The 25889-nt window shown below is 42.7% G+C and overlaps 1 protein-coding gene across 4 annotated transcripts in view; it reads right to left on the minus strand.

Annotated features, from left to right (window-relative positions):
* CD247 (CD247 molecule) overlaps positions 1-25889 on the minus strand; it is a 114468-nt gene that overhangs the window by 65210 nt on the left and 23369 nt on the right. Inside the window, exon 1 of one of the 4 annotated variants that reach the window (XM_030581109.1) lies at positions 19236-19472. The exons of 1 other annotated variant lie outside the window; for it this stretch is intronic. In XM_030581109.1, coding sequence (XP_030436969.1) covers positions 19236-19293 — 58 coding nt within the window. In that variant the 5' untranslated portion in view covers positions 19294-19472. Of the gene's footprint in view, positions 1-640; positions 979-19235; positions 19473-25889 lie in introns of those variants that run through there. 2 more of the 4 variants (XM_030581101.1, XM_030581095.1) reach the window with 2 other exon arrangements.

A 25889-nucleotide genomic window follows, 5' to 3' on the forward strand; every position in this document is an offset into this window, starting at 1 on the left:
AATCATGTGACAGCCCAGCTGAAGTGAAAGGCTATAGCATGGTTCAGGGGTATGGTTAAGACACAGTTCAGTCCTGTCTATGCTGCAAGACCAAATTGTGCTTTAACTACATTGTAACTGGGTGTCCCTACATGGTTGATTTTGCAATGTAGATGTGGCCTCTCTATCTTCACAGTAGGGCCTAGTCAACACTGAGGTTTTCTCTGAAGAACTCCCACATACTGTTGCAAGAATGGTGCAGCTCTCCACAGGTTCTAGCAATGGCAGAACAGTGTCATGGTCCAGCCACCAGCACTTTAAAAAATAGGGGTTAGACCTGTTCAGATGATGACTAGTTGAAGTTAGTTAAAGCAGCACCAGTGGAAGACTTTTCCAAGAAGAAGTGTACATTGTTGCAGGATTTACTGGCTACAGTATTTGTAGCTATAAAGGTTCTATGGTGGTTTCTTCGCCTAGCATGAGCAGGAGTTCGTCCTCTCCAGAGAGCCAACCCTTATTAACACCTTTATACAGTCAACAGCATGGTTACAGCCAGCATTCCCATCTATGTACAACTGTGTGGTCACAGAATTCTCCAGCTGTAAGAACCACTCCCCCCAGTTATGTTTCTTGCCCTTTAGTTTAAGAAAAATCTTCTTACCTGAATAGAGTGTAAATTGATACAGCATTCCGTCTTCCTGAACAAGCAGCCAGCCTGAAACCATAGCCTTGAGGCATGAACTACTCCCATTCATCCCAATGGAGATATTAACATTGAAACCTAATAGCAATTTCGATGTTAACATTGTTAACTCTTTCACTGCTAATCATTTTGTTAGTCATTCAGCTATTGCAGGGGAGGGCATTGGGGAGATACATTAGGGCTACTGGCTTCTGTCAGTATGTGGAGCGGGTAACTAGGAGTTTGAGTCCTTTTCTCCCACTCTTCTGCCTAAACTTTGAAGTCGCCTTCATGTCTGCCTGCAAAGGGGACAAGGAAAAAGCACTGCAGAGATGATGCATCTAAAAATCTTCAAATACCTCATCTGTTTTTCTCCCTTGCCTGGATGCACCCTATCCTGTTGTTAAAACCTCTCATCTTCCACTCCCACTTCACATCATTTTCTACAGTGCAGTTCTTCACAGATTGTCAGTACAAGATTCTGCTGCATGCTAAAATTGGAAAATTTTGGGTAGGGACATTCCAAAATGGAGATTTTTTATTGACATAATAAATACAGAGCAGTTCACTTATATCATTCCTTTCTATTTTAATAAAACAAATGCTGCTTTGAATTTAATTGTAGCTGCCACAGACAATATCACTCTACTGCAGACTTCAGCTTTGCTATGCTGCAGAATATAGGGCCAGTGCATCACAGAGCACATAGTTATAACATTGAGAGCCCATTTAGACCAGACAAAAAATCCCCACCTCCACCATTTGGGGAAAACATGTGAGAGGGCTGCTAGCAAGACTTGTGTTTAAATTTGGTTGTAGCTAACACAGATCTGCTCTCCATGTTAATAGGCATGCGTGTGCATGTGTGTGTGTCTGTCTGTCTGTCTGTCTCTCAGGTTCTTCTGTCTTTCTGCCTCAAATTTCCAGCTACAAAGCTTTGTGCTCTCAGGACGTAGCAGAGGTTCTGACTAATTGGCTATTCCTCCCCCCCCCCTTTTTTTTTTTTTTTTTTTAGTATTTCAGCAAGCTCTTTCACCATAAAAACAAAATTGCTGCCAAGTATAGTGCCAGGTTTTAGGCACTGGGATGCAGAAAGCCAATTAAAAGACAATAAAAGTATCTACTTAGGGAACAAGAGGACAGAACAGAAAGCAAGCATCGCAAGAAAAACCAGGAGCGTCTTCCTTTCACCAAAGCTATCACCTACATATTCTCACTTTCATGTATTTCCCCAACAAAATGCTCTGTATAATCTAATGAAATACATTCTAGCAACAAATATATTAAGTCTCATGACACCCTGTGAGGTAGACGAATACCATATTATATTCCTTTTACTGTCACGCAGACAGTTTTATTTGCATCTCTGCCACTGCAAGATGTGAAGCAAGTTGTTTGAACTCTGTGTGTCCATTTACCTATATGCAGAACAGGGACAATAATGCTAACGTCAACTGTACAGAGAGGCTGTAATTCCAAAATAAACCTTTATCACAAGTCAAGGCTAAAATACACATCCCTTAAATAAGAAATAAACTTTCAACATTGCTTAGACTTCTGAAGTTTGACAAACTTGTGTTTGTGAATGTCAAGAAATTTGGAGTTAAGGTTCCACAGACAAACATAATTCTGTTCCAAGCCTGTAACATTGTGACCTGGTCTACATTACAAAATTGAACTGCATCTGAACATGTTTTTTCAGCAATCACGTTAGCTGTCTAGGTGAACACAGTTCAGTAGCCTGTTTGTCCTGGTTTCCGGTGCTTTGGAACTGTGCTCCATGCTCTGCTCCAGCTCCAGGCAAAAACCTGCAGCTCCACTGCTCCAGAGCTGCTCCGTGCTTCAGCTCCAGGCTCCGCTCCAAAGCCCTGCTTGTTTCCACTGACCAGGAAACAGCGTTGAACCCTCATTCAGCTAGCATGATGGTTACCAAGAGGATTTGGAGACAGTACAATATTGTAGCATAGACCAGACCAGCAAATCATTTGTATAATGTAGATACACATCTAAGTATTTCAACAACTTTCCAAATCTTTAAAATTTTTAACAATAAAGGTGTATGCACAAATCAACTCTGTTCCATATGTGGACCAGATAAAGTAAAATGCTAGTTAGCCTAACATTTGGGGGTCTGTGGATACTATTTGTAAAGTTGACAAGGTTAAAGTAAACATCTTTATGTGGGTAGCTGGGTCTTTGAAAAGATGGATAAGTATACAGACGTTTCTATACCTGGGTGGGTGGATAGAAGAGATGTTAGCAGACTGTTGGAGAGGGTAAGTGTTGTTGGTTTCTTTATTATAGTGAGAAGGTGGGTTGGGAATGGACAGGTCTTTGATGTGTGTACAGAGAATAAGAGGTGAGAAGCTGTAGCTGGTTCAAAAGGGAGCAAGAATTGGAGGTGGCGTGTGTAGTGGGTGGATGGTGGCCGCATCAGTCTGTAAAGGGTGGGGTGAAACAAAAGGGAGCAGGTGACGTTGAAAATACAGAAAAGGTAGACTGAGTGGGTGTCAGGATAATTCAGGGATGTAAGTGTAGGGTGGTCAGGGAAAGATTTAGGTTGTTTGCTGATTTGCACCCCTGGATTTCCTGAATTCCAAATAGTCTCCTTCTGATTAATACAAAAATCATTATATCATTTCTTAGGCTTGCAGAAGATGGGCAGAAGATTCTGCTGCTACATGCCTCTTCCATGCAGAGGATTGGTGGTGATGTTTATATCACCTCACACCCCCATTTGTGGGAGGGCTAATATAGAGCAGCAGTGTCTGAGGGGACACAACTGAGACAAGACGTGCAAGGGAAGGGAGGCAGAGGAGGAATAGAGAAAGAAGCAGCAGTAGCAGTAGCCTCTGAGCAAGGTGAACAGAACTAACAGTGAACTGTTGCTCTGCTCCTCTGGGCACCAGCTGGGAGGCAATTGCTCTCCCTCTGCCAATGTTTTCTTGCATTAGGGCAAATGTGAGAGATGTGATGGCAAGGTGCCAGCAGATACTACACTACTTCACTAAGCATGTACATGTATGGTATTATACCACACCTGCTAAGAAGCACTTATGTTCCTAGGGGGAAAAAATATGAAAAATTGACTGTGGGGAACAGAGGAGGATTTGCTTCTAAGTTTCTGTCTACACAGCAACCGGAGAGGTGATTCCCAACATTCATGGACAGACATACTAGCTCTGCTCAAGCTAGCCTGCTAAAATAGCAGTATAGCCATGGCGGTAAGGGTGTCGGCTCAGGTTAACTGCCCAAGTACATATGCAGGAAGTTGGGCAGGTTTGTGCTAGGCCAGCTAGCCCAAGCTGCCATCCCTGCTGCAGCAGCCACACTGTTATTTTTACCATGCTCCTTGCTGCTGCATAGACGTACTCAATGCACTTCTGTGTTCACCTGCGTATTTGCAGGCATGAGTTTAATAAAGCATTTACATAGAACTACATCAGTACGTGTGCTTACACACATATGCAGTAGCTATCGGTGCATGTTTGCATATATGCCCCTAGATATGCATGTGTTTACATGTGTGCAAGTACCTATATGTATGTAGTTTTATATCACACGTGTACCTTTGCATGTGCATGCTTGAATGTTCAATACCTCCCAGATATACATGTTTCTTTACATATGTGCAAACTGAGTAGGTATCTCAAAATATACAGCTGTTGGAGGGCTAGCGTTTTGATTAGTTGTATGGAAATTCCATCCAAATTATTACTTGCCAGTGGGATTCTCTTCCAGAATATTTCAGTTTTCTTCTCCCTCTCAGATTTAGCCCTCAAGGCCAGCAGGCAGAAAAATATCCTTGGAAGAAAATCCCAAGCTTTCGGTCAACACCAGATACCTCTTTGAGCATTTTCCGTTATCCCCTCAGTGTGAGAGACCCAGTGTATGGAACTTGGCTAAATCACAATACAGATATTACCCTGTATAAGTCATAAACATTCTGAACAAAAGCTTGGCAGCCATGTAGCTCCCCTAAGAATGCCTTGTTTCTGAGAAGCCAAGGACACCAGAGTTCAAGTCAGAGCTGCTCTGTGCCTAAGGCAGCAGAAGCTACACATGTAGCAAATGAGCTGCAGTCAATTCCCAGCTGAAATTGGCATCTTCATGCCTAGTAAATAGTTAATGCATGGGGCAGGCCCCCAGCAGTCAGAAGCTATTTTTCTGGGTGAAAGGGAACATGCTGCCATGGCGGGGGGGAAAGGGGAGAAAGAGAGAACTGGGAGATAAAGGAGAGAGATGAATTTCTGCATCTACTGACATAGCAACATCTATAAAAAGGTTCAACAATTCAAATAATCCATATGCTCTAACTGGCCCAAATAAGAAATATAACCATTATAATCATCACACCACCGTGTGGGTGATTTTGCAGAAGCAGAGGGCAGCAAGACTAGCTGCACAAGACCATTAATATTATCACCATTTCTATTGCCCTAGCACTTAGAGGCCAGACAGGCTGGGCCCCAGTGGGCTAGGCCCTTACAAACATTTAGAACGTGGCAGTCCATGCTTGCTGCATTCCATGAGGTAAAGTGTTCCCTGGGTAAACAGAGAGTTCCACATAAATAATGCATATTTTGTACTTCTATAGCACCTTGCTTTGATGGGCTCAAAGTGCTCTACAAATATTAATTAATCCTCATAGCCTCACTGCACAGTAGGTAAATTATGCCCATCTTACAGAGATTAAGGCTGTCTCTATACCAATTATTTATTTTTACACATATCCCAACAGTTCAGTTCAATCTGGTGTGGTGGATTTTTTTCTTTTTGGGGGGTGGGGAGGGCGCAGGGGGTTCATTTCCCCAGTGCAGAGAAGGTTACTTTATAAGCAATAAGACTATGGCAGCAAACTGCACACTTGTGCTGTTTCTACTGTCCCACTTACATAGCATATTTCATCAATGGTCTCAAAAATACTTTACAGAATTAATCAATCAATCCTCTAAATACCCTTGTGAAGCAAATATTTATACCTACTTACAAGTGAATAAATTACTAATACAATGTAAATTCTTTAGGCAAATACTGTGTCTTCCCTTATTTTTGTAGGGTACCTAACATAGTGTGGCCTTGATCCTAAAGGGAGCCTAGCCTGGACACTATTCTGGCAGAAACCACAAACATTCCCATGATTTACTCAAGATCACAACAAGTCAATGACAGAATGAGGAACAAAACCCAGGTGTGCCAATTCCCAGTCCCCTGCTTTAGCCATTGAGCCACACTGCTTGCAATTAAGCCAGAGTTGTTTTGTGCAGCCACGGAGACAACAACAAACAATCAGAGTGATATCAGCTTCATGAGACAACAGTAGACCCCAATATTTAAACTTGAGAAGCATTCACAAAGAGGAATATTCAAAATTGAAACCTCTCCATTCATATGCAATCATTTCCAATATTTCAAGATTAATTTTCTAGCTAGACAGAATTGAAAACATCACAAGGACCTTTAAAGAATAGTCAGCATTTCAGTGGAGGCAGAATAATTAAGAATATGGCAGCATATTAGAAAACACACAACTGAGTTTCCTTAGAAAAGGGACATTAAATAATTTGAACGTAAATGAAACTGCAGGAGCAGGCTAGAAAGGGAGAATTCTAGATCCAGGGGAACTTCACCCATCCAAGATCTCCAGAAGGAAATTAAGTTAAAGCATTACAACTGCACAACATGCTCCAATTGACTGATCACACCCTGTTATGAGAGGAGAATACTGTTTCTACCTACTTACAAGCATTTTCAAATGAACCCTTTCACTGGTGTCACACTCATCACTCAATGGTAAGCATCTCCAACATTTAAACAATCAAAAGGATATTTATAGCCTAAATAGCTCTAAACTCATAAAAGCAGAGACCCAGTCTTCATATCTAGCTATAAATTGCCATATATAAATTGCTATAAATCAAGTTGTTAGTGGTATGCAAATTATAATGAGGAATAGCATAGCAAACAGTTTCTTACTTTTAGATAATACCTTTAATCCCACAGGAGTTTAAAAGTAATCCATTGGGGGAGGGGGGGAGAAAAATCACTTCTTCCACCACTAGGGTCAGACTAGAAGATACAGGCAGTCCATCCCAGCCATTGTTACAAGCAGCTCAGGGAATATCTTTAGAGCAGCACTATTTTATTTTTTGGGAGGGTAAGTGGAGAAAAGATTTGGGCTTTCCCTGAGAAAGCAATTCATTGGAGCCCCTATACACTTTTAATTCTCTAAGGGAAGTGTACAAATTAGTATTATTTACTTACATTTCATTGTAATATTACAGCACCTAGTTCGCTATATATATATATATATATATATATATATATATATATATATATAAAAAAAACCACTTTAACTTACTAGGTTTCCTTTCTTGGATTTGTTCTTCTTGCTCTCTTTCTTCCTCCTCCCCAAATTCTTTTCCTTTCCTTTTATGATAGATGCTGGAATCATTTCCCCCTCAGACTAGCTTTTCAGCTACGATAAAACTATTGTTTTCTTCCTACAAGTTCTATTTGCTCCATCTTTCTCCCATTTTTTCATCTTTTCTCTTCCTTCTACTTTTCCATATCATTGTGATCATTCCCTCTTTCTACAATACTCTAAACCTACTTTTCTTTTTCCCACACACACTCTTGCACTGTGCCCCCTTAACCTCTTAATTCCTGTTTACTGACATACCACACAGCTGCCCATGCTTATCCAGTGACACACCTGCACCTCATATCCACTCACACTCACTAAAACTGCTTGCCTTATCCACCACACACAGAAGGGGTGGGGAGAAGACAGACAGTTTAATAAGACTCTGCTTTTATAGCCCCAATGGAAGTAGAACCTCTGCTATTCACAGAGGATGTCTCCTAGCTTGCATCACCAACACAAGTATTAGAATTTGGAACTATCTATATATAGGAGGCAATGTAGTTTGATCACTAGGCATAGGCCTGGGAATTAGAAGACATGGGTTTTATTCCTAGTTCTTCTGGTGACTTTGGGTAAGTCTTTGCCTCAATTTGCCTTCCCCCCCCCCACCTTCCAATATGGGAAGATGAAATGATATTTCTTTTCCTTTGTATGGCTGGAAAGCCCTAAATAAGGGTTAAGCACTTTACATATGGGCATGGTAGCTTGGAGGAAACTCCCTTTCGGGTGACCTGATCTGTGGCTTTTCCCCTAATCCTGCCTGCTGATGAGCCTGGAGGAATTCCTTGTGTTGCATTTAAAATGGGAAAAGGCAGCAGGCCCCATGGCTACTTGTATTACACTACTGCCTTGAAACTGCAACTGAGATTAGGGGCCCCTTATGCTGGGTACTGTACAAAGTGTGAGAGAGAGCTGCAAAAAGCTTATAGCCTAAATAGGCAGACAAGTATGAGAGAAAGGTGGCATTATCCCCATTTTGCACGGGGAACTGAGGCACAGATAGATTAAGTTACTTGCACAGAGCCAGGAACTGAATCCCAAGCTTTTGACTCCCAGGCTGTTTTCTCCAATAAAGCCCATTACTCTTATCAGGAGACTTGCAGCTGCCCAAGACTGCCAGATTAGAGAGGTGGGCACCCAGCTCTGTTGCTGCTGCAACAGCACTCGTCAGGCAGTGTTCTAATTTCAGAGTGTGTGTGCAACCTCCCTCTGTCCCTCCCTGCCCTCTGTATCCCTTGGGGACTAGAGCTAGCCTGGACTCTATCACTTTCCCCTAATCTCTCTCCATCCCCTCCTGCATCTCACAGTAGTTGGGAGAACTGGGCCTAGGTGATCAAGGGATGAGCAAGTATGGCTTCAGGAGTGGAAAGATTAGGGTTCAGTAACAGCTAACCACATGGCAGCAATATTAATATTTCTGTTGTACTGCAGGTGGGAGAGAGCAGCAGCTATCCTGTGGCCCATTCCAGAACCTCCCACATGCAAGGGCCTGGCTGGGCAATCCAGACTTGATGAAATGCAGTCAATTCTGAAGTGCAGGGCAGCTATCAGTGAAAAGGGAAACTTTGGGGCAAAGGCATGTGGGGGGGGGGACAGAAAAACTATCCTTACCCAACGGACATACAGAACTGGCAAGACTGTGGTGGCATACCTCTTGTCTGAAAGAACAACAGTGAAATGCACCTTCTGGGTGTGGTGTTCTGTCCCATCTTGTGGCACCGAGACCACTTAGAGAGAGAGAGAGAGAGAAAATAAGTCTGCTCTATGGCCTTAGCTAACAGCCAATTGGCTTTTAGCTCATGCAGTAGAGGCTTATGCACTGAGGTTCCAGGTTCAATCCTGCCTGCCGACAACCGGGGTCTGTTGGTGTTACAAGTGGGGGCTTGTCCGGGATTTCACCTGGAAGACTCCAAAGCTCGGGACACGCTTCCTCAGCTAGTGGAAGTATGTAACCTACACACATTCTGGGTGTGGTGTTCTGTCCCATCTAGTGGCAGCAAGACCACGCAGAGAGAGGTAAAATGAGTCTGCTCTACAGCATTAGCTAACAGCCAGTTGGCTCTTAGTGCATGTGGTAGAGGCTCATGCACTAATTTCTAGAAGTCCAGGGTTCAATCCCACCTCCCAACATCTGGGGTCTGTTGGCATTACAATGGTACTCAATTCATCTACTTTGGAAGAACTAAACTAATCCTGCTGGGGTTTGAACCTGTAGTTCCTGATTAGGTTTAAAATACCTATATTTGTTAGATATGTAGACTACTAAGTGATCACTTTGAGCAAACAGGCCTGTGGCTTCAATACCTAAAAAGAACAACAAGAGAGAAAGGGGGCAAACCTGCCAGCTACTTCTTCGCAGCTGAGAGAGATAAAATCAGATAAAAACGTCTTGGAAAAGATGTTACAGCAAGATAGGTTTACATCTGACAGTTGTTTTAAGAGAATTATAAAAGTAGAATCATGTGAAGCCTGAAAATCTGTTACTGTTCTTCAGCCAGTGCAGACATACCAAACCACAGCAACAACAAATACATTTTAGCAATGTTGGGTCTGGATGCAGGTTAGTAAAATAACAGCTGAGGTTATTCAAACTAAGAGATTAATTTAGCTGTATGAACAGGTTGGCAACAGAGAATTCCAGTTCTGTCCACTTCACATATGCTCCGGCCACCTCAAATGCTAAAGCAGGTGATCAAAGCAATCTAGCCAACTCTCTTGATTTTATTGTGAGTCCCATGATATTTGATGGTTTATTAAAGCCACAACTCCTGAAGACAAGTGGTTATGTGAGAATCTCAGTTTTCATTAAAAAGTTAAGTAAGTTTCTAGCTCTCATGATTACAGAAAAAAAAAAAGCTTGAAGATGTGACCTAAATGAACCCTACAGGCTCAAAACCAGAAGGCAAATAAAGAACCCTATATTTATTTATTTCTAAAACTTCATACATTTAAAGCCAATTTCATGAATTTCTGGGGCCTGACTCATGATTTTGGAATGGTTGGGGTTGGCAATAGTTTCAAAGTTTTATAAGCATTCATCATCAGAACTTCCGGTCATACCCTGTGACACTGCTACTAATTGCTTGGGGAAACAGTTGTCTTAAACAAATAAATTGTTCCAAGCCCTCTCATGATCCCTCAAACAGAAGGGCTAAATGGGGTAGCAGTGTTTCCAAGAAAGCTATACATGACTTACAAGGGGAGAAATGGGAGAATTTACATTCTGGAGCAGCAAATCCTTACCTGGCTAAAGTACACACTGCCTAAAATTGGTGCTGGGTTATAATTATACTAGAATGGTAACTGCCCAAGATATGTGGCTGTCCATGACAGTCTACTATCACTTACCCACTCTAAGTCAAGCTACCCTACACTGGATTATGGGTGGGTGTTTTGTTTTTTTTCCCCCCACTATGTTTGATGCAATCCGGCTGTGCTCATATACAGGCAAAACTCTCAGTGATTTCCCACTAACTTTTAAGGACCAGAGGGGATCAGGCCCTACTCTAAGAAGCCTTGAATGTTATCTGTTCTTGCCGGGTCTTATATTAGCTGTGGAAGGTTGGGTTTTTTTTTTAGTTCAGACCTGTTTTTCTGTCCCCCTGAGAAGCACAAAAACAGACATTTATTTGAAGCAGGGTTAGTGATACTCATAGGTCTGTGTTTATTTTTAAAAGTGGTTACACTCAAATTGGCTTGTGAAAACTGATTTTTTGCTCAACTTTCAGTGAATGATCAAACTTTACCAGACTATCAGTTTTCACTGGACTTTGAGGGGTCACTTTCACAATAACACCTATCTGCTGAGCTCTGTATGTTTGTTTAAAAATCAAATTTAAAAATTCCATGCTTAAAAAATTGAGAGAAATGAGCCAAATCGTGACTGATATGGGTGTTGTGCACTCCTTCCTGTACAGGGAAAAGAAATCAGAGCAGAGGTGATGAAAATGCTTAATCTACCTTTCAATGCCCAGCTCCTGCAATGATTTATGCGCCTGCTTAACTTTATTCATGTGAGTAGCCCCAGTAAAATGTGCACAAATCTCAGGACCCAGGCTTAAAAAATTTCAGAAGGACGTCCAGAGTTCAGGAATCATAATGATCAGAAAATGTCCATTACTAGTGGTGAAAGAATGTGACCCAGAACCTGGGGTGAAAGCTGAAAGAAATAGAGTATAGGAACAAATTTATCCCTGAGGTGCACCTCATGAAGCCAATGGATGTACAGCACAGATGATTTTGGTCCATATCAGGGGACAAACACTTACAGATTTGAATAGTTAGATACAAATTAAATCAAATGCAGAAGAAAGGTGGATTGAAAGACTAGCAGCCATTTATACACCTCCTAGGAACTATTTAAACAAGAAATGATGCCACCAAAAAAAGATCAAAGACAAAAAAATTATTCATACACACACTTTACACTTGTATAGCACCTTTCATCTGAAGCTCTTAAATAAATGTTTTATATATATGTGTACACACACACACAGTTTTTTTTAATTAATCAAGCCTTACAATTCCCTTATAAAGTCAGCAGTATTATCTACATCTTACACATGGGCAAACTGAGGCTCACAAAGAGAGTATAAGGCCCAATCCTGCAATGGGATGTGCAAGGGCAAATCCCTCTGTTTGCACAGAGCTCCTTTGGGATTCCACATGGATGCAAGGGTCTGTCCACATGGATCTGGTTGCAGGATCAGGGCCCTTAGTGATTTGTTTCAGGCCACATATTTCATATTTACAAAAAAATAGCCTGAGTTAGTATGGAAATATGATTTGTATTTAATTACTGTACAATGCATGGAAAAGATAAGTGATAAAAATGAATGCAAAATGGGTGATTTTGAAAGATCGATATAAAACAAAAATTCCATTTTTATGCTGTGCAGTATTATCATTGTTTAAGCATTTTCAGTGAAATGTGTGTTAGTGAAAGATACCAGCCTGGTAACACTGATGACTAAAGCCATCTAGTCATAGAACCTAATTTCGTTTTGACCATTATAACTCAAAAATAGCTGGATGGTTTGTATGACATCTTTTAAAGGACTAAATACATTGGATTGCTGGGTTGAAATCATATACTGCAGGTTGCCGTTCACAACAATTATTTACAGCTGAATTTTAAAACCCTGAAAAGAGGTGGACTTAGATATGATGGCATACATTTATTGACGCACAAAAGCTACATTTTTAGATTGATGGTTGGTAATACTAATCAAAACAAAAATAAAATCCAAAATGGAAATCTTTGCTATGACAGTAATTTCTCTCTCTCCAACTCTACCTATTTTATAGTTTTCAGCTGCTGCCTATCACCATATTATCTGAGCACTTTCCATGTAACATCAATAGCAAAGTCCTCTGAGGATTATCTGCAAAAATGCCTCTCTCCAAGATGTGTGTATGTACAGTACAAATACCATGACTTTAGGCTCCCAACCTACTATCCAATCCACATAGGCCAATTTCAACAGGTCTCCACACTGGCATAGGCATCCACCCTTGTGAATCAGAATGCAGATCAGAAATGTTATCCATCTCATTAAGAAATTTGTCCCAAAGGATGGGAGAAGGGGAAAAGAAATATTATATGACTGAGGTTTTAAAAATAAGGTCCAATCTATGCTGAAAAAAAGGCGTCTAATTTAGTGAACCATATACTTCATTAATGTAGCTTTCTGCTGTGGAATGTTTGTAGCAGACCAGAGTTTTCCCAAATCTTTTTTAAAGAACATTATTTTAACTGTATGGATTGATTGATCACAATTATCTTACTGCCAGTCTTCAGTACACAATAGCCGAGCTGTGTCATTTAATTAGGATTTATCATCTAAGCTAAATACATTTGTTTCTGGTCCGTCACTGGATTGGTGGGCAAGCATTGGCGGGATTGTGTGGAATGTTTGTCCAAGTGGATTTAAAGTTTGGTTGCTACATTTATACAAAAAACTCTGTCACTCTAATGTTGATCAGAAGTGAACACAAAAAAGGGGCACGTTTATGGCTAGAGGAAATTCATTACAAAATCTGAATTACTATCCATTTTTAAAAGTGTGCAGTATTCACCCAGTTTTGTTGTATAATCACTTTAAAAAAAATCAATATTCTACCCCGAAGTTACCAAAACGCTATGGCTTAAAATACCATTAGTGTAGTGTTTGGGACCAGTCCTTGTAGAACAACGCAGTGTCAGGTTTTGTTTTGTTTTTTAACTAAATTTGTTTTTGTCTGCTTGTTTTCACTACTCACATTTTCGGGGGCAAACACAGAATGAAGACACTGGCAATAGATTTTGCCGTGGCAGTGTTGGCGTAAGACACTGTCCTGGTACTAAAACCTTTGTCAATCTCTCATTAGAGTAGGCTTTCTAAAACTCAGAGCAGGTTACTGAGAGTAGCCATTTTCCAGCTCTCATTTAAGAACTGTGTGTCTTAATGTACAGGCTCCAGAGATTTATTTGTACTGGAAGAAGCTATCGGCATCCCCTCTCCCTCTAAACTATCTGTTCCTTGACTCTAAAAGTTCAATAGCTTTCCAGTCAAAGAATGAATTTTCAATATTGCCAACCCGTAGTGTTCAAAAATCATGGTCAGGTCCCCAAAAAATCATGAGAGTTTTAAAAAATAATAAATTCAGGGAGGAAATTTGCTTTCTGTTTTTTGAGCCTTTCTGATTCACATTGTGTAGCTTTGAATTGCAATCAAGAGGGCTGAAAACTTTTTTATTTTTAATGGAAGCTGAGATTTGCACCTAATCCCATGATTCCAGGAGTTGGGGCTTTAAGAAAACCACCAACTATTGCAAGACTTGAGAAGAAAATATGAGAGTTGGCAACACTGCTACCCCGTATGTACTCCCATTCTGTTCTACTGTGCCTTGTGTTATATCACTTGCTTGGTAATATTACAGTCCCTTCCTCCACCACTTCTATTCAGTTCTAAGTTCTTATACTGTAGTATTTGCACATCCAAAGAGCATGTCGTTATTTGGGTGGCTTCTCCTTCACTTAGAAATTTCACAAATCAGTCAGTACTATTTTCTTCAGAAAGCATCAGGAGACAGGTGGAGATGTGCAATTATTATTTCATTGTAATTATGTCAAAATAACACATAGGCTGTATGTTGTACACAATATCTGAACTGGCTCAGGAACCTGCTTTCGGCCATGTTGCAGCATAATAACAGTGGTGCAGAAAGTGGCCTTGTCCCATCTTTTTAATTTTGTCTTTCTTCCTTTGGTTTAGGATTCTTTTTCTCTCCAAGTTGACTGTGGTCATTTCCAATTCAGTAGACTAACCCAATCTTATAAAGAATGGCCATAAACAAAAAGCAGAGAGGGCATTCAAATTGCAATGGTTTGTTTCTAGCAATTTCGTTTTTTACAATATTTTGAAACATATATTATTTAAAATTAAAATTCAGCTTCCATGCCCTTGAACAGACTTGTACACACACTGACAGATGTGTGTGTGTTTAAGGGTTGGGGAAAGAGCGTGGCTAGGTATGGTCTTTCTTCTCTGTTTTTAATGGCTAAATTGTCAAAGGAGGGAGCAAAAGATGCACCCACAAACACCTCCATATACCCCTTGTATACACACAAGTGCTAACACACCAGTTGCACACTGCTAAACACTCACGCACCCATTTTCTTCCCAGTTTTTGGCAAACAAGTATTTGCATGTGCAAACTGAGGAATTGCAAACTCAACTACTCATATGCACGCACAGTTATCTGGTTTGTATATGTGAATACTAGTCACCTGTGCACGGCAATGTGGGATTTCACATAGCACAACTTTCACTCCTTCTTTGAAAAATTTGATCCTAAACCTCATTCCTAAAGAATACAGATTGCACATACTTTTTTAAAGGAAGAGAAATGAATTTAGTTACCAACAGATCTACAGTCAGAGCTAATCTCCAAATATCAGGTAGCACATTATTACACATCAAAGAAAGGTTGTAAAACCCAACTTCTCCAAGATTCAGTAAGTATAGACATTTTCTTAGCAATAAAATAAAAGGAGTAACAACACTTTAATGTAAGTTTTGATCCAAGTTATATATATATATATGACACTGAAATCTTTTCAACATACACACACACACACAGACAGAGCAGATGCTTTTAGCAGGCTTGATATTTTCTCGTTGTTTTTTTTTTAAATTCTGTGTCTTCTGCCCATGCCATCCTAAATGACCAAATGCACCATATATGTTATTTAACAGGTCCCCATCTGTTTCTTCACGGACACATTTTAAAGTTCTAGATGGTGGCCGGGGGTGTTGTCTTTTTATAATACTTGGCTATAGTTATATAGTGGTAAGGATTTTAAAATTCATACTGGTGTAAAAATGGAGTTAATTAGAATTTAAATGGTTTTTTGGGGGGGGGAGGTGTTATTTTTTTGAGATTTAAAACTTTTTGTTGTTTGATATTTTGTATTTCAAAATCATAATTTATCAATGTGCATTGATTCCACAAAGAACGGGTATCTAAATTACATGCTGTATGAATTTGCATCCATTATTAGCAAACTACCCAATTTCTTCAATTTATCCACATAGTACAATAGTATAACAAGGATAGACTTGTACTGGAAATGTATAAATATATTTTCAAATGGATCCTTCCATTTTAAATACACTCCTTCTTGCATACGGCAGTCAGATGGAGCGAATCATTAACCTGTTACTTCACTCATTAAGAATTTAACATGGTATTGTTTTAATAGAGAGTGCTTACTATATAACATATAATGATCACTAAAGAAACTGAATTTAGCACTGTAGGAGTGTAATAAACAGCCCTTCATAAAGAGAGGCTATATTTGCCTACATTTTGTCTGATGCGCTAATGTCCCATTTCTGAGTATTTATTAATGAATCGTGAGTAGAAAGAAGCACAATTATTAACTCCCTGGTAGATTATTCTGTTAGTGCCAAGAATACAGCAAGGACAGTGTAGACAGTATGGAGAGTGGCACCTAAAAATGTTCTATCTTTATATTTGGTTGAAGTATCCAGGATATATTTGTAAACAAGATTTTTTTTTCTGTTTTTTAAAGTGTAGATCTTCTAAATAACGTATTTTAAGGAAGGAACGAAGGAGCGAACAAATGAACCCTGAAAACACAACACTGCCCATTTCTTCCTGTTACCCATATGGTGATTAGCAAATGGCTCCTGAATTGCATGCTACCCTATGGGTAGAAGAAGCAGTTGCATAGGGCAGCTAAATGCTGATTGACTGAACTGTGTGAGTGATGTCTCTCCAGAGTAGACATGTTCTAGCTTCACTACAGCCAAATAATCCAGTGCTGGGTTCAATTCAACAGGAGATTTTGAGGAGAATTTGAGAGAAACCCCCTTTTAGGATCCTGTTGCACATGTCTTTATATGGCTCTCATATTAAGCTGATCACCCTCACGGGATAAAAAAGGCAGTATTGCCCCAAACACTGCCATATTGCTATTGGAAACTGCAGTGGTTTGCAGTGGAAACTGCAGTGGTTCATCACTGCAGCATATTGCAGGGCTTTTGTTTTTTCCTGTTTTTTGTTTTCTTTTTGTTTTTGTTTTGGGGGGTTCTTGCAGTACAGACAGAAGAAATGTCGTTTAACAGGATTTCCCAAAACAGCAGAGAACAGCATGATAAACAAAATCACTCTGCTCAGAGACTCGGAACATATTTATTTTCTTTTATAAACTCCTTCAAGTGAAATATTTATAGGAGGGCCTGAACCAGACCTCCCGATCCACTCCTGCTGAACTTTGAAAAGGGGAAGCATTCCAAAATCCAAACATGGATCTGAATTTCTCCAGCAGCTCCTCTTGCTTTATTGGTCAAACCTGAACTCAGAACATCCTCAAATTTATGGGCTGGGGTTGATGGCTACATCAGAATTTTGCAGCTTTGGTCCATAGCTAGAATTACTCTTAAAAAAATGTTTCTGCTGCTTGATGTATTTGGCTCAAAACTGTTGAGAGCAAAAGGAAAATGCATGGTTGCTCTTTAGCTACTATTCCTGAGGCAGCACCTTTTGCTGGACTAACTGAAAAACAAGCAGACTCCTATTGCGAAGTAGGTTGAAAACCTGAGCGCCATAGTATGAATGCATTGTAACGTGCCATCTGCAATTCCACTTAGTGATGGTTTGCTTAGAGCAAACATGTTCTGTGAAAAATAAAAATGTACTTTGTTTTAAGAAGGCTCCTATTTACTCCAAATAATGGAAGGTCCCGGATGCAGGGTTCTTAGTCGTTACCCCAAAAAGTCATCTGCCTGGCAATATATTTAGACTAAATTAATAGTGACGAGCTCACATCTTTGTTAGTGCACCTATCTACTATTTGAATAATTCCATGGAATCTCACTATCATCCTCTTACTCTACATTCATTCCAAAATGTAAAAAGGTCTTAATAATAATGCAAATACCCAGCCAAAAATTCTGCCCTCAGATACATACACAACCATCTTCATTTAAATTAAAGGGAATTGTATGTAGGGCAAAATTTGGTCCAGAGTGTGTCGTAGCTAAATAGTCTCTTCTTGTGAACATGGTTATCCCCCAAGGTGTGTGAACAGAGAGACCATAAGAAAGTTGATACTTAATTAATTAGCAGATTTGATTAAATTGCTTTATTTTTTTTCAACGGCCCTTCTGCTAAAAAAAGAACAAATAAGAGCAAGAGCCTGTAGCATGCTAGATACTAATCTTTTATAAAAGAATGAAAGAAGAAGAATCAGAGAAACAAATGCTGATCTTAAGTAGTTTCTAAATCTTTACATGCCTATAAGTACAATCACCTTTTCTTCAGACATCCTAGGCCTTTGTGCATTTTGGAAATATTCTAAGAGGACAGAAAGAAATGCTTTTCCTACTTTTGGTACACATCTTATACTTGTGCATGTGCACACACAGCTCAATGTATGTAGAAACACATTAATATCCCAAAGGACATGTACTCGTTATATATTAACATAAATATAGCTATGAGTACTTACTGTGGATAATGCAAATCCAGTTTAAAATCCTGTTGAAATGTATGGTACACAGGTTAACTGGAACATGATTATGTCACACAGCATCAGTGAATACTTTGGGTCATTTTCCTAATCATCAAAAGCCTTGTTTATTAAGGTCCCCAAAACACTGAATATAAAAGTGCTGTTTATGGTGCATTGGTTGTGTACATTGACTAGAGAAAACATGGATGAAACTCTTCATATGGATTTTCTGCATACATTCGAAGGTGGCCTCATTGTCTTTCATGTTTGCTGACTACTCAAATTCAGGCCTTTTCCTGCCCCTTCTCTAGATGCAAATTAAATTAATCTAGTTTTCTTTGATTTAATAGATTATTAAAATGTATGACCATCTTCCCCCAAATTAACTTAAATCATGGATGTTTGCATGTTAAACCCACTCCATTATCTGTCTGAGTGGGGTCGGTTTATAAACACCAACCAAATAAACACGTAAGATAGGGAAACTTTATTCATTTTAATTACATGAAAGCAAGTGTGCAGGTATAGAAAAAGATGGGGGGAATCAAAGCCTTTTTACCCTTCCTCTAATCCTTCAACAGCAGCTTCTGAGCTGCTAGGGTGACATTTATTGGAAACCAAGCACTGAACGTGCCACTAAGGATCAATGCAGCGCAAACTCTATCCAGCTAAATTAAAGATATCTCTGGGGCAGCATATTGAAGGTGGTCGCACTCCGCATATCAACTTTTCATTTTTAAAATCCCAAACAATGAACTGTTGGGGAGAGGGTTAGAAACCCCATTTAATTACAAGATGTTGTTCCGCTGTCATATCTTTTACTCTGACACAACAAAGGCAAGCCTCATCAATGGTAGGTAGCTGCTGCTGCTGCCTTGTTCACCCCTCCCCACCTTCCAAAAGATTTCTTTATAGCAAAGACTTCATTTTCAGAGAGTCCTGCAGCTGCTGGTTCTGAACTAGTGCATAACTAGTCATAATTAGGAGGACAGACATGCTAGAGGTTTACACGCAGATGTCCTCCTGCTACCAGAAGGGCGGGGAGCCAACAGAAACGTTGTGTTCCGTCCCCACCTCAAAAGGGTTTTAAAATAGGTCCTTGTCATATGAAAAGCCTGCCTTACCTGTAATTGGGAGCTGTGCCTGCAGGACAGCACAGATAACAATCCCCTTCCACTTCATCTTTCTCCCCCTGGATTGCACTGGGGGGGCTGGAGGCCGCAAATTAACAGATAGTGGGATGGTGAGGAGAAAAGACACCTCCACTGGCTTTGTTCTTCTGGCTGCCTCCACAGGAAGTGCGAGGTCTATAAGATCTTTCAGAGTCCACCTGCTGGCAGTGTAGCTGAAACACACGCTCTTTCTTTTGCTTCACAACCAGGAAGCTTTAGAGATTTGGTTTCATATTCTTGGTATTGATGTTTGGGGTTTTTTTTTTTTCCTCTTTTTTTAGTTTTTCTGATGGAGCCTCAGAAATTCTAAGTCAGCAGCAGCTGAACGTCTACAAGAAGCCTACAAAGTACGCATGGTACGATATTCATTCACAGTTCAAAAGAGATGGAATATAACTATGTCCAATGTACAGTAAATCCGAAACCAACGTGAAAATACAACTTGGGGCATAACACAGTCATTTTCGAACAACTACATGGCTCCGGTGATTGGTGGAGTTCTTCAGCTTGGGTCACTGATTTAAATCCAGAGCCGGCCACTGGTGACCACAAGTTTTTATCCTCTTTTGGCTACTCGGTGGCCTATGTGAAAGGAGCTGGTCACTCTCCCACGCAGACTCTGTCTGTGCTCCCTGAACAGGCTGCCACAACTCAGAATAAAATGGCTGCTGACCTCTGCAGAGGGAGAGGTGTAGTACCTTTAAAACAAATGGCATTGCAGTGTCCGAGCTACGTTCTCCACATCTTCTCTCGCTAAAGGCCTGAGTGGGCCAGGAGACTGAACAACCCTCTCATCCCTAGAAGTGGTCCCTTCATGATGATATTGAGACACACTAGCAGGGTGCAGCAGGAGGGGCAGCCCCAGCACGCCAAGCACGGGCTTGGGGCGGCAAGCCCTGGGGGAGCTCTGCAAGGGCGGCAGGCAGGCTGCCCTCAGCGGCTTGCCTGCGGAGGGTCCGCTGGTCTCGCGGCTTTGGCTGACCTCCCGCAGGCACGCCTGCGGAGGGTCTGCTGGTCCCACGGCTTCAGAGGACGCCTGCAGGAGGTCCGCCAAAACCACGGGACCAACAGCCCCTCCACAGGCAAGCCGTCGAAGGCAGCCTGCCTGCCGGGCTTGGGGCGGCAAAATTTCTAGAGCCGCCCCTGGCAGCGGGGGAATGTTTGCCCTGCTTCTACCTGAACTGTTATGCTCTGGGAATTAATAGGACTCCTTGGGGCTTTCAATCTAAGGGCTTGTCTACACTACAGAGTTGCAGCGCTGGTGAGGGGGTTACAGCGCTGCAACTTAGGATGTGTACACACCTGCACAGACCTACCAGCGCTGCAACTCCCTGTTTGCAGCGCTGGCCGTACACCCGGTCGAGCCTCGGGTGTAGAGGATCCAGCACTGGATCACCAGCGCTGGTCATCAGGTGTAGACACTCACCAGCGTTTTTGTTGACCTCCGTGGCATAAGCAGGTATCCCAGCATACCTGAAGAAGCCTCTCTGGTAATCAAGCAAACTCCACTGCCCTGTGCTCACCTGACCCCTCCTTTAAATTCCCCGGGAATTTTAAAAATCCCCTTCCTGTTTGCTCAGCCAGGTGTGGAGTGCAATTAATCTATCAATCACTCAGCGACCATGCCTCCACGCACCAAACAAGCCCCAGCATGGACCAATGCAGAGCTGCAGGACCTCATTAGTGTTTGGGGAGAGGAGGCTGTGCAAACACAGCTGTGCTCCAGAAGGAGAAATTATGATACGTATGGGCAGATATCGCAGTCCTTGATGAGAAGGGGCCATGAACAGGATGCCTTGCAGTGCAGGGTAAAAATTAAAGAGCTGAGGAGTGCGTACTGCAAAGCCCGTGAGGGAAATCGCCGCTCAGGAGCTGCCCCCGCAACCTGCCGGTTTTACAGGGAGCTGGATGCCATACTTGGGTGTGACCCTGTCATAAACAGATAGTTAATGTCTCTTTCACCTGGAGCACCTGACCAGAGGACCAATCAGGAAACCGGATTTTTTCAACTTTGGGTGGAGGGAATTGTGTGTCTGAGGTCTTTGTTTTCTGGCTGCCTGCTTCCTCTGAGCTTTGGAGAAGCAGTTCTGTTTTCTAATCTTCTGTTTCTAAGTGTAAGGACAAAGAGATCAGATAGTAAGTTATATGGTTTCTTTTTTTTGGTATTTGCATGAATATAAGTGCTGGAGTGCTTTGATTTGTATTCTTTTTGAATAAGGCTGTTTATTCAATATTCTTTTAAGAAATTGTCCTGTATTGTGTCATCTTAATACAGAGAGACTATTTGTATTTTTTTCTTTCTTTTTATATAAAGCTTTCTTTTAAGACCTGTTGGAGTTTTTCTTTACTTCAGGGAAATTGAGTCTGTACTCACCAGGGAATTGGTGGGAGGAAGAAATCAGGGGAGATCGGTGTGTGTTGAATTGGCTAGCCTGATTTTGCATTCCCTCTGAGGGAATAGGAAAGTCCTTTTTGTTTCCAGGACTGGGAACAGAGAGGGGGAGTCACTCTGTTTGGATTCACAGAGCTTGTGTCTGTGTATCTCTCCAGGAGCACCTGGAGGGGGGAAGGGAAAAAGGATTATTTCCCTTTGTTGTGAGACTCAAGGGATTTGGGTCTTGGGGTCTCCAGGGAAGGTTTTTTTCAGGGGGACCAGAGTGCCCCAAAACACTCAAATTTTTTGGGTGGTGGCAGCAAGTACCAGGTCCAAGCTGGTAGCTAAGCTTGGAGGTTTTCATGCTAACCCCCATATTTTGGATGCTAAGGTCCAGATCTGGGAATAAAGTTATGACAGACCCCACTGCAAATCCTAGGAGCACGATGGAGAGTTCACAGCAGGGAGAAGTGGGGGATGTTGTAGAGGACGGAGACAGAGAGGCTACTGGTGTGGATGGAGACACCCCGGAGTCCCAGGACACATGCAGCCAGGAGCTCTTCTCAAGCCCGGAGGAGGCTAGCCAGTCACAGCAGCTGGAAGCTGATGTTGAGGAGGAAGCTGAGGATCGTGCTCGTGGTAAGTAGATTTTTATGTTTTGGGAGAGGAGGGTTGTGGTTATGGCTGCCTGCATGCATGCCTAAACGTGGAATAGCCCATTGATTTGATCTATAACGTCTCTGTAATCTGCCTCGGTAATCTCTTGAAATGTTGCTGCAAGAGTGTTTGCAATTTGCTTTCTCAAATTGATCGGGAGAGCCACCGTGGTCCCTGTCCCAGTCAGGCTAACTCGTCCAATCCACTGTGCAGCGAGGGGTGGGGGGACCATGGCTGCACACAGGCAAGCTGCATAGGGGCCAGGGCGGTATCCACATTCCTGTAGAAGACCCTCCCTCTCTTCCCAGGTAACACGCAGCAATGATATGTCTGGCAGTAAGAAACCCCGTTGAGAGTTTAGGGATAATTGAGTGCAGGGCACCAGATTCGCGGTTCCCCAGCCCATGGCGCTCTGTTTTTACCCACCCCCTTCCCAGCACATAGGCAGCCACGCGGTGTGCTCCGGTGTTCCCCGAGCCCCCCTCCAAGCAGGTATCTTTCCCCGTGGTGTGCTCCGGTGTTCCCCGACCCCCGCTCCAAGCAGGCATCCAGCCCCGCGGTGTGCTCTGGTGTTCCCCACCCACCCTCCAAGCAGGCATCCAGCCCCGCGGTGTGCTCCCGTGTTTCCCACCCCCCCTCCCAGCATGTAGGCAGCCACGTGGTGTGCTCCGGTGTTCCCTGACCCCCGCTCCAAGCAGGTATCCTGCCCCACGGTGTGCTCTGGTGTTCCCCACCCACCCTCCAAGCAGGCATCCAGCCCCGCGGTGTGCTCAGGTGTTCCCCGTCCCCCACTCCAAGCAGGCATCCTGCCCCGCGCTGTGCTCTGGTGTTTCCCACCCACCCTCCGAGCAGGCATCCAGCACCGCGTTCCCCCCACCCCCCGGTCAATTCCCAGTCCCAAGGGGAAATCGGGGCAAAACCACTCACCCCATTGCTCGCCATGACTTGGCTTGCCTGCCCTCCCTGTGTTATGTGAGTTATGTGAGAAGGATGCTACCAAAAGTCTAAAAAGTCCTTCAAACTGTGATAATAAACAATGATGCCTCTGTGTATTACATAGTTCTATCTCTCTGTTTTCTAGGGACCTTGACTACTGCAGCCGTATCACCGGCCTCACGTAGGTTGCAGAACTTGAGACGGAATCCTAGGAAATCAAAAGAGGAATTGATCAAGTCTATAATGAGCCACTACAACAGAGAAAGTAGGAAGACAGAGGAATGGAGAGAGAAGACCTATGAATGGAGAAGCAGTGTACATGAGTGGAGAAAGACTGTACATGAATGGAGGCAAACAGAAAGCAGGAGAAAGGAATTGTCTGCCAAAAAAACCATAAAGCAGATGATAAGCCTCCTGTCTCACCAAACTGAGTCTTTCGAGTCTCTTGTAGCCATGCAGACAAATATGTACCATGGTAACCCACAGCTCTCCCAAAGCCCTCTTCCTTGTTCCCCAGTATTTCCACAAAACAACTTTCTCCAGCAGCCAGTTCCGTATTATCCCCAGCTGCCCCCAACACCTATAAGATCACCTACCAGCCCTGATAACTATAATTCTTACCCTGTTCACTCCACCCCCATTATTCTGCAGCATAGTAATCCTGAAGTGCAGCAGACAGTGAATATTGATCAAAATAGGACATATTAAAACCTGTAAATGTACAGTCCACCACCCCTACCCCCTTGCCTGTTATGTACTGTATGCTGAATAAAGTTTTTTTTTCTATTTCTTTCACTACGTTTTATTGTTGCTGGAAGTGGTAAATATTACACAGCAAGGTAAAGCAAAGCACATCAAATGCATCAAACATTACTGTTGGCTCTCAGCATCAAATTGCTCCCTTAAAGCATCCCTAATCCTTGAAGCCCTTTCCTGGGCCTCCCTATTAGCCCTGCTCTATGGCTGAGCAAACTCATCCTCCAGGCGTCGAACCTCGGAGGTCCATTCCTCACTGAATCTTTCACCCTTCCCTTCACAAATATTATGGAGGGTGCAGCACGTGGATATAACAGCGGTGATGCTGCTTTCCACCAAATCTAGCTTCCCATAAAGACAGCGCCAGCGAGCTTTCAAACGGCCAAAAGCACACTCCACAGTCATTCTGCACTGGCTCAGCCTGTAGTTGAACCGGTCCTTGCTCCTGTCAAGCTTCCCTGTATATGGTTTCATGAGCCATGGCATTAAGGGGTAAGCGGGATCTCCAAGGATCACAGTGGGCATTTCGACGTCCCCTATTGTGATCTTGCGGTCTGGAAAAAAAGTCGCGGCCCTCAGCCTCCTGAACAGGGCACTGTTCCGAAATATGCATGCATCGTGCACCTTTCCAGGCCATCCTGAGTAAACGTCAGTGAAATGCCCACGGTGATCCACAAGCGCTTGCAGAACCACGGAGAAATACCCCTTGCGATTAACGTACTCTGATGCCAGGTGGGGTGGTGACAGAATAGGAATATGCGTCCCATCTATTGCTCCTCCACAGTTAGGGAACCCCATTTCTGCAAAGCCATCTACAATGTCCTGCACGTTCCCAAGAGTCACGATTCTTCTTAGCAGGGTGCGATTAATGGCCCTGCAAACGTGCATCAGCACCATTCCAACGGTAGACTTTCCCACTCCAAACTGGTTCGCCACCGATCGGAAGCAGTCTGGAGTTGCCAGCTTCCAGATTGCAATAGCCACCTGCTTCTCGACAGGCAGGGCAGCTCTAAATCTCATGTCCCTGCGCCGCAGGGTAGGGGCGAGCTCAGCACACAGTGCCGTGAAAGTGGCTTTTCTCATCCGAAAGTTCTGCAGCCACTGCTCGTCATCCCAGGATTGCAGGACGATTTGATCCCACCACTGAGTGCTGGTTTCCCGAGCCCAAACGCGCTGGTCCACGGAGCTGAGCACGTCTGTTACTGCTACAAGCAATGTACTGTCTTCACAGTGAGGTGATTCAATATCATCGTCTGACTCCTCACTGTCACTGTCACTGTCACTGTCGCTCTCACTCTCACTCTCATTTTGCAGCTGAAGGAATAGCTCCACTGCCAAGCGCGATGTGCTGGCAACATTCATCAATAAGGTCGTCAGCTGCTCAGGATCCATTTATTAAAAAAATCGCAGAAAAAGCGCTGTACAATCACAATGCTGCCACACTGCTCGGAATGTGTACCAAAGCACCACGGGGCGTTGGAACAGGAAGCGGAAAGACAATCACACTTCCTTCCCCTTCCCACAAGCCACAGCGCCAAAATGGGACGAGGTGCTCTGTGGGATAGCCGCCCACAATGCACCACTCCCAACAGCGCTGCAGTGTGGCCACATTTGACACCACTTGCAGCGCTGGTTGCTGTAAGTGTGGCCACTCTGCAGCGCTGGCCCTGTACAGCTGTACTAACACAGCTGTAACAACCAGCGCTGCAAAATTGTAGGTGTAGACATACCCTAACACCTTCAACCAGCACTTAATATACAATTCAAAATAAAAGACTCAAATAGGAGACTACCAAGGTGCCTTTTAGTAGTCCAGTTCCAATTTAACAAACTATGTAGGCAGTAACAGAAGAGTTATTTCAAGTGAACAGTAACTTGGCAGA

This window comes from Gopherus evgoodei, chromosome 1 (assembly GCF_007399415.2).
Source record: "Gopherus evgoodei ecotype Sinaloan lineage chromosome 1, rGopEvg1_v1.p, whole genome shotgun sequence".
Taxonomy (NCBI): domain Eukaryota; kingdom Metazoa; phylum Chordata; order Testudines; family Testudinidae; genus Gopherus; species Gopherus evgoodei.